Source organism: Chlamydotis macqueenii, chromosome 5, assembly GCF_036417535.1.
Source record: "Chlamydotis macqueenii isolate bChlMac1 chromosome 5, bChlMac1.mat, whole genome shotgun sequence".
Taxonomy (NCBI): Eukaryota; Metazoa; Chordata; class Aves; order Otidiformes; family Otididae; genus Chlamydotis; species Chlamydotis macqueenii.
In genome coordinates this window covers 45,948,600-45,968,317 of record NC_141560.1, presented here as the reverse complement: position 1 = coordinate 45,968,317, position 19,718 = coordinate 45,948,600, and the positions used below count along the sequence as shown (strand labels likewise).

Genomic DNA, 19,718 nt, shown 5'->3' with positions numbered 1-19,718 from the left:
CTGTAGAATGGTAGTCCCTTTTTTAACAGCAGGTAATGTTTATCTAGTATACCTCTTAGGAGGTGGTGGATGTTTTCTAGGTGACCTCTTATTTGGGAAGGTAGTAGCTGTTACTTCTTATAAGCAGAAAGAACGTGTGAACTCCTTGCACCATTGGTGGTACCTTATCCCATGCATGTTTAGCCCATGGGCTGTGGGATTTCTGAAGGACGGAGATGCTGTTGGAAACATTTGCATATTCACCCCTCTGTAAGCCTTCTGGAGAAGTCTACATTTTTAGCCTCTAAAGTGATGTCTTCTAGACTAAAGTCACTGGTTGGTTATGCAGTGTGTTTCATAGGCTTGGTCTGTGGCTTTTTTAATATCAGGAAAGCTGTTCCCTTTTAATGCGAGACCACACATCTCAGTGACTACTGAGTTCATTTAACTTTGCCCTGTGTTTGTCAAGGGTTGCCTTGAGTTTGCTACTGGACAGGAAATGATGCCAGTGCTTATGAACTGCATCATATGTTGTGTATGTGACACCATGTGAAACGTCAGAAAGTGAAGTGGCTAGGCGGTATTAAGGTGTAGAGAGTTAGTGAGAGTTACTGAGTTGCCTTTGAGAGCTAGTCTGGTAGTAGAGGCTATGGTGGATTCCTGTGTAGCCGTTTATGGTGGATTCTGGTGTAGTCCTATCTTCAATTGAAGAGATCATTGTAAGAGGCTGAAGATTTATAAGTAAACTCAAAGCAGGAGTTGAAAAGTTTAGGGTTGTGGTTTGGTTTTTTTTCCTTTTTTTTTTTTTTTTTTTTTTTTTTTTTTTTTTCCCCTCCCCACCCATATAGAAAGCAAAATTCTGGCACAGTCTTCAGGGCAAAGACACTGTATTGTTTTAAGGTGGAGATTCTGGTGATTTATGGAAATGGTTGCATGATGTGTTAAGGATAATACTGTAATTAAAAATTTAACTGCTGATCTGAATTCTTGTGCAGGTGACTTGTATATGTGTGGTTGCAGTTGAAATATCTATGGCATAACCTCCTCCAGCAGAGTGAGTAGATGATGCCCTATACTGCTCGCTTTGTTCAGAGGCCTTGATACTGCATTGGAAGTTTCTCCCTGCACACTTACACTTTAGTAAGGCTGTATCCCAAGCATTGGTGGGTTCAAAGTAACTTAGATTTACGTGGTGTAGCGTGAATGGTGATTTTAAGTGTTCTACCAGCTTGCCCACTTCTTGTCTACCACTTCAAGCAGTATAGGGTCAGTGGAATATAAAGCTACTAGGCACAACTGAAATGAAAACTGGAACTAGAGGGTAAAACATACATACATCTGTAATCCATTATAACAATGATCATGCCAGTTTTACCCAGTCAAGAAAGTGTCATTACATGTAAGAGGAAGAGATGTTCCTTTCAGTGTGCTGGACTCACTAGGGCCAGGCTGTGTGGATTCTGTGACTCAGAACAGGAGTCTTTGGGCAGGTTTTCCAGAACTGAGAAATGTTGTTGTGCTTACACATATGCTAGTTTCAAAAAAGCATGTCTTAAGATGGGAATCTATTCTGGATGCAGTCTAATTATTTTGTGGAATACCTTGTGTCCAGAGGTGCTCAACCGTGGCTAGTGGTAGCTTTCTGGGGTAAAACATCTCCAGCCCAATGCAAGTGCATATATTGATTTATTAAGAATGAGCTCTTTTCAGGGTATGTCATGTTACTAGATAACTTTCCTTGTTTTTCTTCCCCTTTTCCTCTACAGCCCCAAAAGTCAGGGGAAGATGGATGTTGACTTCTTTGCCTAAAATCAGCCAGTGCTTCAATACCAGCTTCCATTCAAGTGAACTTATATTTGGTGGGCTCACACACAAGCTGCCTGGGCACCCTTCTCGCATCTTTTCTGGAGATGGCAGATGGCTGAAGTGGGAAGCTACTACAGTTAGTCTGACTACTGAGTAAATGTGTATAATCGCACGAGCTGGTGCAGCTTTCTTGTACAGACAATAACTTATTCCTACCCTACTTGCTTTTGGCTTCTTTAAGCTCTGCCACCTGCAGTCAATTTGTAACTTTTGTTGTTTCTTCTGTTGAAGAAACAGAATTTAAAAGTTTAATCCACACTTGGAGTTAAACTAACTTCGGCACATCAACTTGATAGTAAAAGACTGTAGTTAAACTGGCTACAGCTTTGGGGTGGTTAAAACTGCAAAACTTGGCTCTGAAATGGAAGCTAGAGATGAACATAATCAGTATGAAAATTATAAGTGCCTTGCTAATGCAAAAGTCTTACAAAGCCTCTTTTTTTTTATTGCTCCCCCCTCCTTCCCCATAGTGCATACACTTTAGGTAATCCAAAATGTGGAGGAAGATAAGGTGGCTGAATCTTGACTTTTGTGAGATAGGTCCAATCAGTTGCCTTTACCCTTCCTCTTTTCCTGCTTTTACAACATAGGGTCTAAGCATTGCTCTCTGCTCTGGCGGATGTCTGTCTGGGCAGCCTTTCTAACCCACCAAACTGCTCACTAGGATCCCATAAATGGGCTGTAACTGCAGCTCCCTGGCTGAACTGGATGCTACTGGTCAGCAGCAGGACAGATCTGTATTGGTGCATGTTTCCCCTCATGGTCCTCTGGTGCCAACCTCGAAGGTCTCTGCACCAGTGCAGTCATTGATGGGAAATCCACTGGCTTAGGATGGGTGAGAGCTGAGCCTGCTGGCTTCTCCTGAGGGGCCATAGGAAGAGAAGTGCTGCCTGAAAAAAGGTGGAGTTTAGGCTATACATTGGAAAGGAGTGCTTATGCTGTGTGTTCAAGATGGTGTGGAAGCACAGAGCAGGAGACAAAGTTATCCTTCTCAAAGTGGAACCAATAATAAAATGATGGTATTAGTGCTTCATTGTGAGAAAAGGATTTCCCTTATTGCTAAGAAAAACTAGCTGCGTACTTTTATTCTGATGCCTGTGCCTTTACCTGCAGCAGAAGCAAACCAGTACGTAGCAGCTAGGTGCCTGTTTATGTAGGTAATGACTCAAGCACTTTTTTTTTTTTTTCTGGTGGGATTTTGTAATGGTTTTTGTAATTTATGTATATCAGATTTGTTTAATTTTCTCAAGTTCTGTTCTGGAGGGTACTTTAACCTCTGGACTACAGGTCATTTTAATTTGAAGTGGGACCTAAAAGGGAGGAACTGTCCTGTTACTCATACTTCAGTTAGAAATCCCTGCTTAAGTCTCATGCTCCAGCCGATTCTATTACAATTTACCTAAGCAATGGATTCGATAAATGAGGTAAATATCCTTGACTGAAATTGTACTTGCACTTTACTAAGCCTTTAAAGTGCTACAGATGCTTTTTGAAGTCCCTGCCTTATGGAGCATGCACTCTCAGCTGTAGTTGCTAGATGCTGAACAACTCGCAGTGTCAGAAACAGTATTTTAAAATGCTGAGCTTGTTATCTGGGAATAAAACCATTAAGTCCGTGAATTTTGAGTTAGAAGGAGGAGGAATGATCTATAAACATTACAGGGAATGGCTGTTCTTCACTATAATGAAGGAAACAAGCCTTTTCACAGAGTCACAGATTGGGTCAACTTAGAATGTATCCTGTTGTAAGCCTAACGGGGAGCGGTACTGGTACAGGTTTTCGCTGAGCTTTTGTTTGTTTCATTGTCTTGCTGAAGCAATAATGAATTGTGTGATAATGCTTAATGTGAAATCCAAGATGAGCAAGGCTGAAACTGAAGCTTGTTAGTCTTTGAACTAAAGGGATGGTGCCATCCTGCAGGTAATATACTAACGGTACAGTCCTGCATATCCTTATCGCACTGAAGCTATGGCATCTTGCAAATAAACCTTGAAACCAGGGAAGGGATAAATGTATGAGTACGTACCTTCATCTATGGTCATCTGTAAATCTAGCTTGTGTCAGGGGCGTGACTGGATCTTTCATTCTTAGCCTGTTACTGCACTATTGACTGGCCATTTAAGCTGAAATAGGACCTTTGCTGGTGGCTTCATCACTTGTTATTATGTCTGCTTATTTATAGCTAGAAGGCACAGAAACTGAAATGGTTACAGCATTTCCTAGCTGTTATTACTCTAACAGAAATATTCTGGCTCCTGTTTGCATGCCAGCTGTTATGGGTGATCTGCAAGCAGTGACTAATCAAATAATCTGCAAACATGTCTCCTTCTGGTACCCTGAAGGGAAGTTCTTGCTGAATCCCAGTGCCGGACAACACCTCCATCTGCTGCGAGTTTCACTCAGGTAGAGGTTGACCTGAGAGTTGAACCAACACTCTCAGTTCAGTTTTCTGAAGTATTAAACAAGCTCAATGATTTGGGCATGCCTACGTTCAGGGATAAGCAGTGGAAGCAGAAATGAAGCTGTTTTGATCTGACCTGAGGATAAACAGAAAAATCTAGTATATTCTTAGCTCCTCAGAGAGTGAGAGCAGAGACAGATGAATGAGTGGAGAGCTAAATGAGTAAGGATGTTGAGATGTAGGCATTTGGTTTTATGAGAAGGAAGAGCTGAGAGGAAAAGGAAGTGATGCTGAATGTACTTGCTTAAAAAGTAGTTGGAGAAGCAGATTCTGGATGGAGAAATTGCTGTTTGGTGAGCAAACTGAGATGATCAGCTACTACTGTGGCGAGAGCCCTGGAATAATCTGCCAAACTAATGGCATGTTGAGTCACTCAGAGCTTCTCAGCATGTGGAAAAGAATCCTAGAAAGACTTGAGGCTTGACACAGATCCCAGTCACCCACAGGTGAAAAAGCTTAAGCTCTAGAAGCCCAGATTGCAACTGCAATCAGTCAGTCAAACTCACTGCTGATAAGCACAATGGTCACAGGGATCTGAAATCTGCTGGAGAGTCACTAACAGAGACCTATTGCCCATGTCCTAAAATGTTTGTTTTAGTGGATGCTTACAGGCTTTAAGATAGTTTTAAGTATACAGTAAAATAAAAATTAAGTTGAGAGCTGATTTAATAGTCATAACTGAGCTTTTTTTTAGTGAAGTGACTTAGAAATTGCTCTTAGTCTGGAAAGCTTCTGAAGAAGCATAGTGGGGCAGAGGACTGACATGAGAAGGGGTGCTGAATGGGATTTTTAAAATAACTATTAGGCTCATAACTCCTTCCCTTTCTCTCCTTTTTTTGCATATGGAAAGATTTTAGTGCGAGTTCCTGGAGAGGTTTAATAAGTTGTACACCTATTCCAGAAACTTTGACATGTCTCTTGGCTGGAATGAGTACTTTAATGGTCTACTAATGAATACTCATTGCAGTTATTTCTGTGAAGCAACTAATATGTATGTGTCTGTCTTTTTCAGTGGTCACAGGAGCTACTGATGGGATTGGAAAAGCCTATGCAGAAGAGGTAAGAATTCTTATCACTTGGATGTATATTTCGATCCTTGGCGAGATGTCATGCTGCCTCAACTCTATCAAGCAGCAGATCGTATCTCCTCACCTTATATTAACATAGATATCTGTGGAGAAAGAGGTCTTTTGCCTTGCCTCCCTAAGGTGACCAGCCAAAAGTCATATCCCTTTTTGTTATTTTCCTTTATTTGTGAATTCTATTTTCAGCCCTCACGTTGTCCTTCAGTTTTCATTTTCAACTTTTTTAGTTGTTACAATTATTTTAACTTTCTCAACCCTTGATATTTCCTTTTGGTATTTCCAGGCACTGACTAAATGGCATTTCTAGCTGCCTGCAGTATGTTCCAATTATTCCCTGTAGTTCATGAAGTCTCTGAAGCTAGATTTTTACCTCTGTCTCTTTTACTGTACTTTTGCTCTTGATGGATATGTGGGCTCCAAATATGGTACTGGAATGTATTGCTTAAGACAGAAAGTGCCTGTTAATATGGGACAATTTAGCCTATAAGCCCCGAGAACATCGTGACAAATAGTGCTGACTGCAACAATTTATAGCAAAAATAACTTTCAGCTCCAGCCTCAGTACCAAAGTGAGCCTGTCTGTACTCATTTTTGTGTTCTCTGAAACACCAGAATGACTTTGTGTGAGGATAACAGCTGTGAGAGATTCCCTTTCTCTGGAATTTTTTGTTCTTCAAAGCCTATGGGGAAAGTAACATTCCTCTTCATGGGTAGTCCTTGTCTTCAGATTTCCCTTCATCCTTGTCTGCCCTGCCACCCACACCGCTGAATCCCAAATTCCTTTCTGCTTTGCAGAAAGTAGCATCTTGTCCTACTGGGTCAAGGGGAGTTGGCTGCAAAAGGAAATAAGCCTAATACCAACAGCACCTGATTCTGTCATAGAGCTGACAGCTTATACGTGCCAAATATCCCAGTTACATGGCACTGAAGCAAATGATGCAACACTTGAAATTTAACTGCCTAGAGCAGGTGGCAGGAGGTCAGTGTGCCCAGGACATTGCACTGTCAGGAGGAAGTCTTGGTAGGGTGTGGGAGACACCCCCTGAACATCGTGGCAGATTACTTTCAGGACCTATATGTTAGGTTATCATGTAAATGAAACTACAGCTTGCCTTATTTTCTGCCAGTTTCTCTAAGAACCAGACTTCCTTCAAACATAAACATTTGCTGCTGGCAGACCCCGGTATATGAACCCCTATTAGCAAAGCTGATCACAAGTATGAGATGCTGATGGGAAACACTTGACTGTTTCAGCTTCTCTGCTGTAGTTGCTGTAGGCACACTACACCCCAAAAGCACCCGAAAGGGTAAAAATATTCATTCTTGAGGTATAGAATAAACCAAATTTATATTTTAAAAATTGTTGTTGTTTATTTATTTGGAATAAAACACGTAGCGACCCTTTGACCGTTAGGTGGATGAAGAATACTTGATGAAGTCAAGTGTGAATGCAGGGTGAAATATGGAATACCTGAAAAGACTTCTTAGCCTTTCAGTTAACTCTAGAGATGCCTTCGTAAGACTGCCAGCAGAGGCTTGACTTTCTACTAGAAATTCTCTTCAGGTTTCTATAAATGCCACTGATGGCTGTGATTATAGTCATGCAGATTACTTCCTTCTCCTTGGAGGAGTTTGTGAGAAATGTAACGATGTGTTGAGAATCACCTCTTTGAAGGTTTGTCATGGTCACCAGTAAGTGATGGAAGAATGTTGCAAGTATGTGGATTCTTTGGTTATACTCTGCTTTGTGGGTTTCTTTCTTTTCCTGTTTTTACACTTTCTATTCTTGCAGTATTAGATCTTTATTCATTGCTCAGCACTGAAATCCTTTTTATCACTAGACCCTTCATGAAAGGTAGTGCCATGGTAAAAGCAAGCTCTGTCTGGGTAGTGCTCGCCCAGTCTTTTATTCCAAAGCAGCACAATTTTGTTCCTTTTTTTTTTTTTTAAGGATATTGTCAGAAGTTGCTATTTGTTGCCCCTGTCTTGCTGTCTGCTCTTTGCTTTTGCAAATCATGAATTAAATTTCTCTTAGATGTATTTGTATGCTAGTGATAAACTAGAGATTGTGATCCTGTTACATACTCTGCAGTACTCTGCTTTGCACATCTGCTTACTATTGCTTTTTGTAGATCCTCTTGCTATACCTACTCTAACAAGAGCTTTAACTCCGCTTTGGTGGGCTGTCAGTGACATTCCTTTCCGTCTTGGAGAGAACGTGCCCTAACAGCAGCTGTGTTTTGCTACCAAAGTGGAAAATACGGTAGTTACAAACATGGCATTTAAGGAAATGAGACACCTACATCCACTTATTACATTAAAATGGTGACTCTTGCTTGCATCAGTACTTAGGCTACAAGACCATCTTCCCAGCATTTACTACTCTGAGTGAGTTTTTGTGATTAGTTTTAAGGTCTTCTCATTCAGTCTTTTTATGACCCTAGGGACTGGCTAAAGATCAAAGTATAATGGCAGATTATCTATGAAGCAACTGAGTCTTCCTTGTTTCTTATATAAAAACAGAATTCGTTACTGGGATGTCAGGGGATCATTATTGCTCTTTGGACTATTGTGGTTTCCTTTCAATTCTACCAGTGAATTCAGAGCACTCAGCAGAAACTGATCTGGTTCTGTCGGACTCGAACTGAGCTTGCTGTTGAGAGCTGTATCTTTCCCAGGTTTGGTTACTTCTCTTAAGTGGTATTTCTTCCTAGTTACAGGCACTTCCCTTGGCTGTTTTATGTGCCCTGTACTCGGAGAATTCCATTCGTGCAAATGAGTTTCCATTTCCAGATTTCAGACATGCTTCTCAGAGTGCATCCCTTTAGTGTGAACATAGCAGCAGTTTCTCTCAAGCTCGGTCTTGTGGTGGAAGTTCTCTAAACGTGCTGAGGTTCCACTGAGTGCATTGATGTGGCTTTACTTCCTTGGCTTTGAGACAAGTGCAGCTGGATACTTTTCTGTAAAGCACAGGTACCCACTTAAGCTCTGGGCTCTCAGATTGCTGATGACTGCTGAAAGAAAGCTAAGTGCATGTCAGTGGTCTGGAGCTTGCACCCACGAGGAACATCTCTGGGGCTCTTTTGCCCCGTGAGACCACAGCTATTTTCAACTCTGAGCAGAGTACTGTCAGGTAGTCCTCGATGTTACAGACTGTGATACTTTTAGGTGAAGTATTTGTCTTCACTACCTTGATCCTGTGGAATGGGAGAATGCTATGTTTCCTTCTCCCTGCTGCCCTCCAAGCCTACTGTTAGCTTTATGAAAAGTTTATTCCAGGGAGCCAGGTGCATATCTGGAGGTGGATGTGTTCATCCCTTTTAGACAATAGTCCTCATAACACTAGGTCATTTCCTTGAGCAGAAAGCTTGTTACCCATAAGCCTGAACTTGGCAATGGTTTGTTTCTAGTGTGAGTCTCTTTGGTTTCATAATGCCTCACTCTCTACTCATGAGAGATGTAGTATGAGATTTCTTCTGCTCAGAGATCACAGATGGGAGCAAAGCATGGAGTTCACTGACAAATGTTTTCATACTTCTTTGTGATGTTTGCATACTTCTCTCTTGGTTTGCATACTTCTGCTAGAAAGGCAGATGAGATTGTCACTTTAGGTTGTTGCTGTACTATGCTATCTGTTTGGAGTTTTTTTGTTCAGATTTTTTTTTTTTTAGATTTCCTTTAAGACCCATTTTCATCTGCTTCCTCAGGCAGTGAAGGAGTTTTATTGGAGCAATGAGAACTGACCTGTTTTTATATGTCAGTGTTAAGTGTTTGAAGGGCAGTGTCACTGTGAACTGTGGATATATTGTTTTTACTTTTCACTAGAACAGGGACTTATAGTAGTCACAAACATTGTTTGTTTTCATTGCAGAGTAATTCATATATGTAGCTGTCTTTCTGCAGAAACTTTTAAGTTGAGTTGTTAGATGGTGTTTCAAACCTGCAGCAGATGGTCTGATTTGATGACCAGGATATCATCTGGCCACAGCTTAAGTTACACAGATAGCTTCCCTAAAAGAACTGCATGAGTAAATTAACCTTTATACCTATGATTAGTAAAAAGTAAGAATGGAGCCTGACTAAAGGAAGTAAGTATTGAGTGCTGGGTTAATTTTGTAACAGGAGTGTTCAAGTGATCATAGATATCTTAACTTGACATGTTAATCTTAATTATGGGTAATAACTTCTTTGCTCTGAATTGCAGAGGTGTTTTACAAGTTCTGTAAAATGTCTGCTGTTGGTTTTCTGTTGTATAAATGTGCGTATACACCTGTATTGGATGACTGGGAAGATAATAAATCTGGCATGAAGGGAATCGAGAAAGTAGCATGGAAGTATTTGTCCTGGTTTTCTCCTTCGTGTCTCTATTGAAAATTGTAGTTTTTTCAAACCTGCTGGACATATATTGTTGTGATGTTTGAAAAATTGTGTGGTTCCTTTAATTAGGATACTAAATTGGAAGTGATTTATGACTGTGCTTACCTCTCCTGTTTTTGTTTTGTTGCAGTTAGCAAGACGTGGAATGAAGGTGGCTCTGATCAGTAGGTCAAAAGAAAAGCTGGACCAGGTTGCTAGTGAAATAAGTGAGTTGAAAACTTCTTCCATAAACTTCAAAGGCATGCTTAGAAGTAAATGCAATTGCACATGAATTTCATACATGCTAATATATACAGCTCTAATTTTTAAAAAAGTTTGCTCTTGTTCACAGTACAAATGTTACAGATATAAGCGGTGAAGGCCTTACAGATTACTTTTACAGGTGTTCATATTTAACTTCTGAGAACAATAGGGCTTAATTCCAGAATAAGTACTTCTAAAACTCTTAGTCTTCCATAATAACAGCTTACCAGATCCAACAGAAATACCACATATCTCCATAGTGGCTGTCTAAAATCATAATAAGGTGAAAAACATGTAGCCATTACTTCATCTGAATACTCCATCAGTTTGCAGCAAGTTTGATTTCATGGACTTCAGCTGTAAGGGTGGTTTCTTTGTAACTCAGTGGTTGAAAACCATTCCTTAAGTTATTCACTGTATTACTAAGTATACAAATTTATTATGGGTAGCTTCCCCCTCCTCTGCTTTTTTTTTTTTTTTTTTCTTTCTTTCCTGTTTGAATAAACTGCAAAGATCAGATCAGAGAACTGTAAGCTCTTTTGGGGTGACAAGTGTACATAGTCATAGGAATACAGGGAATGAGTTAGTATGTTAAGAACCTGTATTGCTTCTTCAGTAAGTGTGTAGTAAATGGCTGTATGCAAAAATAAGGGAGCAACTTCAGTATTCCAATCACAAATCTAAAACAGATATTTGTACGGGGTCAGTTAGGAGAAGGCTTCGTCAAGTCTCATGCTGACAAATCATTTTCCAATCAGAGCCAAGTATAACCATAACACACAATAATTCCTCTTGTAATCTCTCTCTCTTTTATTAAGGCAGATTTCATGCAAGGTTATTAGTTTATACAGAGTATGTCAAGATAAAGTGAGAAATGCAGCCTTGTGTGTAGAGGTTTTTGATAAGCAGGAGTGGGAGTTGTGTACTATAAAGCAGGTTTCTCAGCAGAATGACATTGGCTAAAGAAACTGTTAAGAGTATGCTTCTGTGTTACCCTCTCTTGTCTCGCTCAGACTTCCCTAAAATGATTTGTGTACATAATGCAGATAATTGTAAGAGCTGCTCTCTTTCAGAGGTCACAAATGTATTGTTTTGACTTGAGTTCGTTTAAACTTCTAATAGTTTGCTAGTGGCACTGCTTTACTGTAAAGCATAATCTTTAAGTCAAGCCTCAACAAACTGTCCTATACCAAGTTGTACGGAGCTGCTTAGTGAATGTAAGGATAGCTAAAAGACTCAAGGATTTCAGCTTGCTTAGTGGAAACTGTTACAGTTTACTGAAAGACATAGGGCATACAATTCTGTTGATACAAATTCTATGTGTATGTTAGGGTGGTAGAGAGCATTCCTTCTGAGAGCAAAGATGGCATCGAGTCCTATCCTCTGCTGGTTTGGAAGTAATTGGCATTGTCTGGTAGTATCCTGCATTTAAGGATGGCACTGCAGTGTCTGGATGTACCCGCGATACTCTAGTCAATACAGTCACAGTGTAATTGCGACATTGTAGGTGTCAGTGCTCGGGTAGCCTGCCTGAGTACTGAAGCTTACTGCAAATACATAAAGAAGCTGCAACAAGGTGGTCTTTTTGGTAGTTCACTGCAGTAGCTGGATGGTAGTTTGCTGCATATGTGGGCGTATGCAGTCACGTTTCTTAAAACGCAGTATGAAGTTGTCTTGCTAAGTAAAAGTGTAACTGATAGAAATATCTATAAATCCCTTGTTCCAGAATCAAACAGTTAAGCATGAAGCGACAGGCTTCCTGAAAGTGGTCATAACCCTTTCTGTAACAGTCTGGAAATCTCTTCCTCCTTGGGAATTAAGCAAGATGCTGACAAGACAGATAAATGTACTGCTTTGAGCTTTAAGCGCTTACATGATAGCTACTGAGGGAGTTCTTCAGATTAAAAACATAGGTACATGTACCTATGTGGAGCAGCCTGTAATACATAATTACTGTTAGGCCTCACCCAAACATTTTTCTGCTTTCTTTCTTAAACCATTCTGAAATGAGATGACTCATGTTGGATTTTCAAAACATTTCTTTTGACAACACTGAGGGACTGAAATGTGTACCTTGTTCATTGTGGCGTATGCTGAAGGACTAGGAGAGTGTACATAAGCAAGCAAGCCCGAGTCGCACTTACAGATTTTAGCTGGACAGAATTTTCTTGTATTCAGGCTCGTGTGGTCTCTGCAGTCTGTTCAGATGTTGTCATGTACAAGGTGGGCGACTTTTTTCAGAGCTAAAGCTATAACTGCCTGAACGTTCCCTTGCAGGCTCCTACAGCAGCTTTAAGCTTCTTTATGGTGGTCCTGCAATTGTTCTTCAACTTGATGTGAGCTTTCTCCTCTGGAGTAATGACCCTTAATCACTTTAAGGAAGAATGGCTGTTTAACTAATTCAAATTCTTTGAATTGTGTGAGCTGTGCATGTTCCTCATTTTCACTGATCAGCATCCTGCTCCTTCTAGTGAATGGATAGATGCCTTCTGCCGCAAATAATGAGAGGGCTTTTGAGGATCAAGTACAGTCAGTCTATTGCAGAAGAATACTTTCTTGTGCTCTTAGGATATACTTATATTAGGAATGATATCTATGTCCAAAATGCAAGTTGCATAACCACCGTCAAAAGGGAAGTACTGATATGTCTTTCTGAATGTTAAATGCCAGCTGACCTGGATGTGATATTTTTGTGTGTGTACGCACATTAAACTGGCTGTACTGATGTTACAGGAAGGTGGGGTGTTCTGAACTTGCGGCTCAGTTTGAGCAACGAAAAGTAGTTTACAATTACAAGTAATTAAAGACTTTAGAAGACCTTTCAATGTGTCTTCAAGCATGTTGTAAAGCAGAATTTTTTTTTTTTTTTTGGCAGAATACTTAGGTGTTGTAAGTTTTGCCATGAAAGAGAAATTCTGCTATGTGTTCCATAAGAAATAGAGCTCAGGCCACAGTCTGAAGAAGAAAAAAATCTTGAATTTCCTCTTCAGTGGTCATGGACCACCTTTGCATGGAATTACATCAGTTTTATGGAAACATGTTTGATCTTTTAATCAAGTTTTCATACACAGACTACTGGAATCACTATACAGAATTCTTGGTCTAGTTTAGTTCATGCTACATCACTATTCCAGCACCTTTTAAAAGTGTTTGTTGTATTGCATTTTTAACACTTTCAAAGGTTCAGGAAGGATCAGAAAGAAAACATATCTGTGAATGGAGACGATTATCTGAACACCATGTAAGGAGGCTGTTTCCTGATTTGCTGTGTTTAGTAATGAGTATAGTCCAAGACATCTGAGCTGCCAGCAGTTGGTTCAAGAGCTGTGGATTTGCAAGCGAAAATGGAAAAACCGGAAAAGCTTCAGTTATTACACTGAAGCTGCTGCCATATTACACTGCTGCCAGTTCTGAGCAGACTTGAGAAGAACTTTGCTGTAGAAACTCATTACTTAGGGGCTGAAATATGAAGAATGTAGTGAAAACCAGTCAAGCAGGCAAAGCACTTTAAAGAGAGCTTACCTGTAGGGAAATCATCAAAAGAATAATTTGGTATTGGTAGATGTTATTAGCTCTTGGTTTCACAGGACAGGTGGTGGAGTTGTGCATGAGCTGTTGGCGTCAAGGAGAAACAGTTGTAGCTAAGTAGTGTTCCTATTTGGAAGAGTAAGTATCTGCTTACTTGTAGGTAAGTCTCCAACACAGGAGATTTTGGGTCTGTCCTCAGTTACTATGTAATTCAAAACTTTTTGAAGCAAATTCCCATGTGATGCTTTGAAGTTTGTGGTTGGTAGTATTACATGCACCCAGATAGTAATATTAGCTCCTAAGAAACTGTTTGAGCTGAAGAAAACGAATTTTTTTTCAGTGTGTTCTCACAACTAGAATAATTGTCTTTTAAGCCTTTAGTGCCATTTAAGAACTAGTGTCCAAAACTTTAATTTGATTCTGAAACATGTCTGGTTTTAAGAAAATACAGGGGTTTTTTTTGCAAATAAAATCTGTAGCTGACTATTTCCTTCCAATAAGTTTCCTGAGCTCAGTATGCAGTGTTCCTGAAGTTGCTTGGTCATAGTAGTTTCATCTTGAGGTACTCTCTAACACTGAGATTTCAGGTATATCGTAAAATGATAGCTGTCATGTTTAGACTTGATCTGTTGTGTTCTCACTACTCTGGCATGATTTGTGAGTACGAGAAAGGAATGGGATGTTGTGCTGAACCCAGGAATGTTCCTTCTCTGTTTCCTAGGCAGGTGGGTTTTACAGCTTTCTTCTGCTTTCTTGGTAACAAGATACTGTGGAGTGTTCTGAAGCAGACCTGATGCTGACTGCTGTGCTTTTGCCTCAGCTGTTACTGTGACCTACTGCTACAAATGGCCGTTGCCCCACCATGGCAAATCTGTCCCCTGCAGATACTCAGCTGCACCTACCTGGGAACATTTTGCTCCTTAATCTCTGTGCTGTCATTTACATTTCCCCCCTCCCCATGCCCTGGTAAATCCTCCTTGCATCTTGGAGTTGGCAGGCAAGAATACTTGCATTTAATAGAGGAGGTTGAAATGCAGACAAACTCGATGAGGAAGGAGATCTCTTCTTACTTTTCTTGCACAGAAATGACAAGCTTCAGTTTCTTGAGCTTAGCTTGAAGACTAACTAAATCCGGCAGTTATTTTGACCTTTTGTGATCTATTTCAAGGTAAATTAATGTATTTGCACCCTTCCATCATCTGAGCCAGGTTCAGCTTGACATACTTGAAATCCCCCTATATTTCTTGGACTTGACAAAATGGCTTCAAATATTTTGGACTTGTTTTGATGCACTGAAGTCACCTTTCACATAAAGTTGTAGCATGAGGATCTTTGATTCGAAATGAGCTCTTGGTTTTCATCTCTAAAGAGTTTCCCTTGGATGAAGTGAAGAAAATTCCTGTGGTTTTGCCTTGAATGGTGTCAGCTGCTTACTAAAGCAGCAGTTGTCAGACACTGTTGAGAGCTCATGGAGGATTCAGGCCAAATTTTTTGTATTAGTTTATCAATAAATGAAGTAGATGAACCCCAAATACAATCATCAGAGTATATAAAAGACATAGAGCAGTTGGGAAGGGAGCTTCTTTTTAAATGTGTCCTGTGTTTTTTTTTTTTTTTTTCTTTAAGCAGCATCCTGCTTCTATGTTTTTTTTGGTGGGATTTTTCCTCCTCCCCCCCACTTTTTATCATCTTATCTTGCATTTTCTCAGTGAAACTTTGCCTGAATTAATTTGAAGAAACTGAGCAGAATGCTTAGAGAGAAACACTTGTCAGATGTCCTGCAAGCTACAGGATGCAGTCCTAGGACTACTTAACCCTTGAGGAGTATTTTGAGGCAGCAACAAAGTAGGATGAGCCATGAGTAGAACATTCTGCAGGTGACTAGTGATAGCCTTGCAAAAGGACTTTGTTTACATATCAGCTGTCAGCATACAGAGTGACCGACCATGTTGTCATAGTTGCTTTTATGGATGAAAACCAGTTTAAGAAAGCTTAGCAGTGTCCTGGGTTACGCATAGCGGTAAGTGATCTGGCAGGTTTTGGCAGACAGTGCTTGTTCACACCTGGCATGACCAAGTTAGCCTCTTCCAGAAAGAAAGATTGGAAGCGTGCTTGCTGTGAACTTCCCTACCAGAGGGCTTCTATGCAGTATTTGTTGTGTTGATAGTTTGTAAACCCATAAAGTCCAGGAGAAGAAATATGTAAAGGTTATTTAAATATGAATTAGATGCTTTGGATTTCCTTTTCTGAATATAAACTACAGCCGAAGTAGCCTCTTCCACACCTCAGATATTGTGTCTGTAGGTTCAGGACTAACACTGAGGCCTAATGGTTTCTTGAGTCTTAATATTTTACACGCTAGGTAATTGGATCAATGGCACAGATGATTTGCTAGGTACTTTGGAAACATGGACTGAAGAACCAGGAATTAGTCATCGCTGCAAACATTCAGCATCACTGCCTCTGCCTGGCAGTAGTTAGCTGGGGGAACAGGTTGCATTTTCTTTAATACGCAGAAACTTAGTGCCTGTCTCTACTAACAACTCTGTATTTATAACATAAGCTTTTGTAGATGCCAAAGCCAAGAGCCCTTGTGCTAGTCTCTGGGCCATTAAATATCTTTCATGAACACAAAAGCTGTGATATATTGGTTATCACTTTCAGTGTAAAATAAACTGAATATTACATGAAAAAGGAGTATTGGTTATTTTCACAGAGTGAATGTCTGTTTTACAAATCTGGTTTAAGGCAATTGGTGGAAGCTCTATTGGGAAGAGACTTAAAATTAGGCCTTTTAAGAGGTTCTATAGGGAATGGTCTCTCTCTGGCTCAGGGAAAGGACGAGATGATGCAAACAGTGCTGTCCTCCTCCTACAACTTCATTCTACGAATGGCTACTTTAGTCTTTTGTCACTTTTTAGCAGGTTGAGTTCCATTACATCAGGCCCTTTTTATCTGTCAAAGATGTAAAAATTGCTGATAGACTCCTCTGTTGAGGAAATGGTAATACATGCTTTAATGGTTTCTTTTAAGGAATATGTTGTGAGGAAAGGAATTAATGCTAGTTAGTAACTCTTCATAAAGAAAGGAAACTCAGGTGTTTTGTTTTTCACAACATTATTTAGAATAAAATCCATCCATATGAAAAATAAACAATTTTTAAAAGGGTACAGCTGATAGATACAAGTATGCTGCTGTGTAACTCCTTAAGCATGTGCAACACTTCCAGGGCTGAACTGAATACTGTACTACTTTGTGCATTGTATGTGGACTAATTAACAATGTATTTTCCCTTACAAGTAACACTTCAGAGAACCCTGAAAATGATACTTTGAAGTGTCTATCTTTTGACTACAGTGGACACTTGTCTGTGGATGCTGAATGCAGATGAAACTATCAGAGACTTAAAAAATAATGCTGAGTTAGCCTTGAAGCTTGTTTCAGTTTTTTAATTTGTTTTAATTAATGTAGAGTGACTAACTTAAATGTCTTGAAATTGACTTGAGAATAGAATCATAGAATGGTTTAGGTTGGAAGGGACCTTAAAGATCACCTAGTTCCAACACCCATTCCCTGATCAGGGACACTGTCCACTAGACCAGGTCACTCAGAGCCCTGTCCAACCTGGCCTGGAACACTTCCAGGAATGGGCATCCACAAGTTCTCTGAGAAACCTCTTCCGGTGCCTCACCACCCTCACAGTAAAGAATATAAGGGCACTTTTTTTTTTTTTTTTTTTTTTTTAATCCTTGCTATGATACCTCTCACTCTCTGTAAGTGACTCTTAAATTCTTCTTACTACGTAATTCTGGTCGTTCTGGAATTCACTCTGTTGTACTTAAATCTGGAAAAAAAGTGTGTGGTGGTATGTTTTTTCTTAATCATGAATGTTTTAATAATTATAGGACTGGAGAATTTTGACTTTTATTTGCAAAAAGTGATGAAAAATTTGTGTTTACATATATACGTATCATGCATTCACATTGTCACAGTCAGGCAATAATAGTGACATTAAGGAAAACTAAATGTTACAGGAAGTATTGGAAATAGTCCACATGCCCTTCGTAAAATGAGTTAGGAAACTAAAAATAGCTTTCTTCATGCTGTGTAAAAACCAGTAACAGCAATGAATATCAAAAAACACTTCGGGGGGGTTGCAAATAGCGTCAGGGGGAGAGGAGAGAAGGAATGGGAGTTTGAGATGCTGCCTGTCACACAATGCGAACCTTCCCACACCTCGCGCTGCACTTGTGTCTGAAACAGCTTGGGATTGCATCCTAACAAACTCTTTGTGCAGCTGCAGCCATAGTGAATATTTTGAGGTAGTGGTGAGGAAAACCACACAAGGGCAAAACGATGCTATTCTTGGAAGGCAGGACTCCTGACCTGCATGAGGGTGGTCGCACATACAGTGTCTGTTGGAGTCTCTTGTGCCTAGCCCCACCGCGGCGTGCTGGAGTGAGGGGGTGTGCGTGGTGAGCATCAAAGCTGTGCTTGCCTTGCTGCCTGAAATAACGTCAACGTTTGGAAACATTGCAATGACTTGCCTCTGCAGCCCCCCCGGCTGTCAGCCTCTGCAGCTGTTTTTGCAGGCTGCTTGATTTTGTGTTTTTAGTTAGCTTTATAATTAGGACAAGCTTGATTTAGGAAAGCTTACTGTGTTGAGCATAATATTTGGGTGAATGGGCTTATTGATTGATCCTGGGTGTTTCTAGGAATGTTTTTCTGACTTAGTGTGTCTTAGAAGCTGTAATATATTTTGATGTAATGGGAATCAGAGAGGAGCAAATAGAGGCAAATATTAATAAAGCATGTCAGCTTCCTATGTATTGTAGTAACCTGTGGCTGAAGGGTTTGTGGACTTTGGCTTAGAGATCCATCTTCTACTGTGTCATCTTTGAAAGCTGGGAAGCAAGGAATTTACTTGTGTGAGTGTGTGTATATCGAAACTTAAGCTGTCTAAAAGAATTGTTAACATCTGAAGGTCTGGGATTTTTTTTTATCCATTCTGTACTTCTATGTGATTAGATTTTTTTTTTTTTAAATATTCTCTATGTTTAAGGAAGCTGTATCTATGAAATTACATGTGCAACTAGTGTAGTATGTAAGGAATTCCCTGGCAGTGTTGCATGTGTAGTTGAATGAAAGGAATCTGAACCTATTCATTAGTGCTTGACCAAAAGTGCATACACATGTGCTTTCTAAAATGTGTTGAAACAGCAAGTTCTGTTAAATTGTAGGCAGACATCTTATTATGCTATGCAGAAACTGATAGAGTATAGCATTCATACCTGGAAACTTCTTTTGCAAACTAGATGTAAACAGAGCTTTCTTTTAGCTACAACTTACTTCAGTTTTTGTTATTCCTTGGGTTACTAGTACACTGCTTCAGAGTTTTATAGAAATGTCTAACTTGCATATTGTGATAAAAATCCTGCTGTATCTGTTGCTGCATATCTGCTCCCCTTCTGAACGCTGGTATTCTCTTGCATGAGGTCTCTGCTGTGCAGCATCCTTCTGGATGGAGGTTCAGCACTGACCCTCCTTTGTCTTCTGTGCTGCTCTCCAGGCCCTGATCTCTCTTGTTTCCCCTTCAGCAGAAATGAGAAGCGTGATCCATCATTCGTAGGACTGATACGGCTACACAAGTGGGAGCTCTCATCCCCACAGAAGTACTAGCCTTTTAGGTACTTAGTTTGCCTATGGACTTGGTAACAAGAACATAAATAAAACACATGTGACAAAAAGAGTCTAGAGGTTTTGCTCTAGATCACCTTTTCTCGTTCTAGTACTTGTGCTACTGGGATCTGATTCCTGAAGGATACTGCAGGTTCTCCAGGGTTTCTGTTCTTTTTCCTCATAAGTATCCATATGCTTCTCCAGTATTTCACTGTGACTGATTTTGTGCGGAGAGGTTTGTGCCTCATTTTGTCTTTCTCCATATCTTGAACTTCACTGAGTAACCTAGAACTGTAATGAACAGCTGGTCCCTCTTCTGCTGAGAGGCAAAGCTCATTCCTTGCATTCTTAAGTCCCTACAAAATGATCAAAAAAAGCTAGCTCTTCTTATACGCAGCTGACTTTGACATGCTTCTATATGGTGAATATTATCAGTGTGTAATAACAATCTGCTATCACCAGTCTGAAAGTATTTGACCTTTCTTGAAAAGATTCTAGC

The 19,718-nt window shown here is 40.0% G+C and overlaps 1 protein-coding gene across 1 annotated transcript in view; it reads left to right on the top strand.

Annotated features, from left to right (window-relative positions):
* Positions 1-19,718, top strand: part of HSD17B12 (hydroxysteroid 17-beta dehydrogenase 12) — an 88,698-nt gene that overhangs the window by 28,072 nt on the left and 40,908 nt on the right. The window contains exons 2-3 of the mRNA XM_086749979.1: positions 5,320-5,366; positions 9,900-9,975. Coding sequence (XP_086606105.1) covers positions 5,320-5,366; positions 9,900-9,975 — 123 coding nt within the window. The remainder of the gene's footprint in view (positions 1-5,319; positions 5,367-9,899; positions 9,976-19,718) is intronic.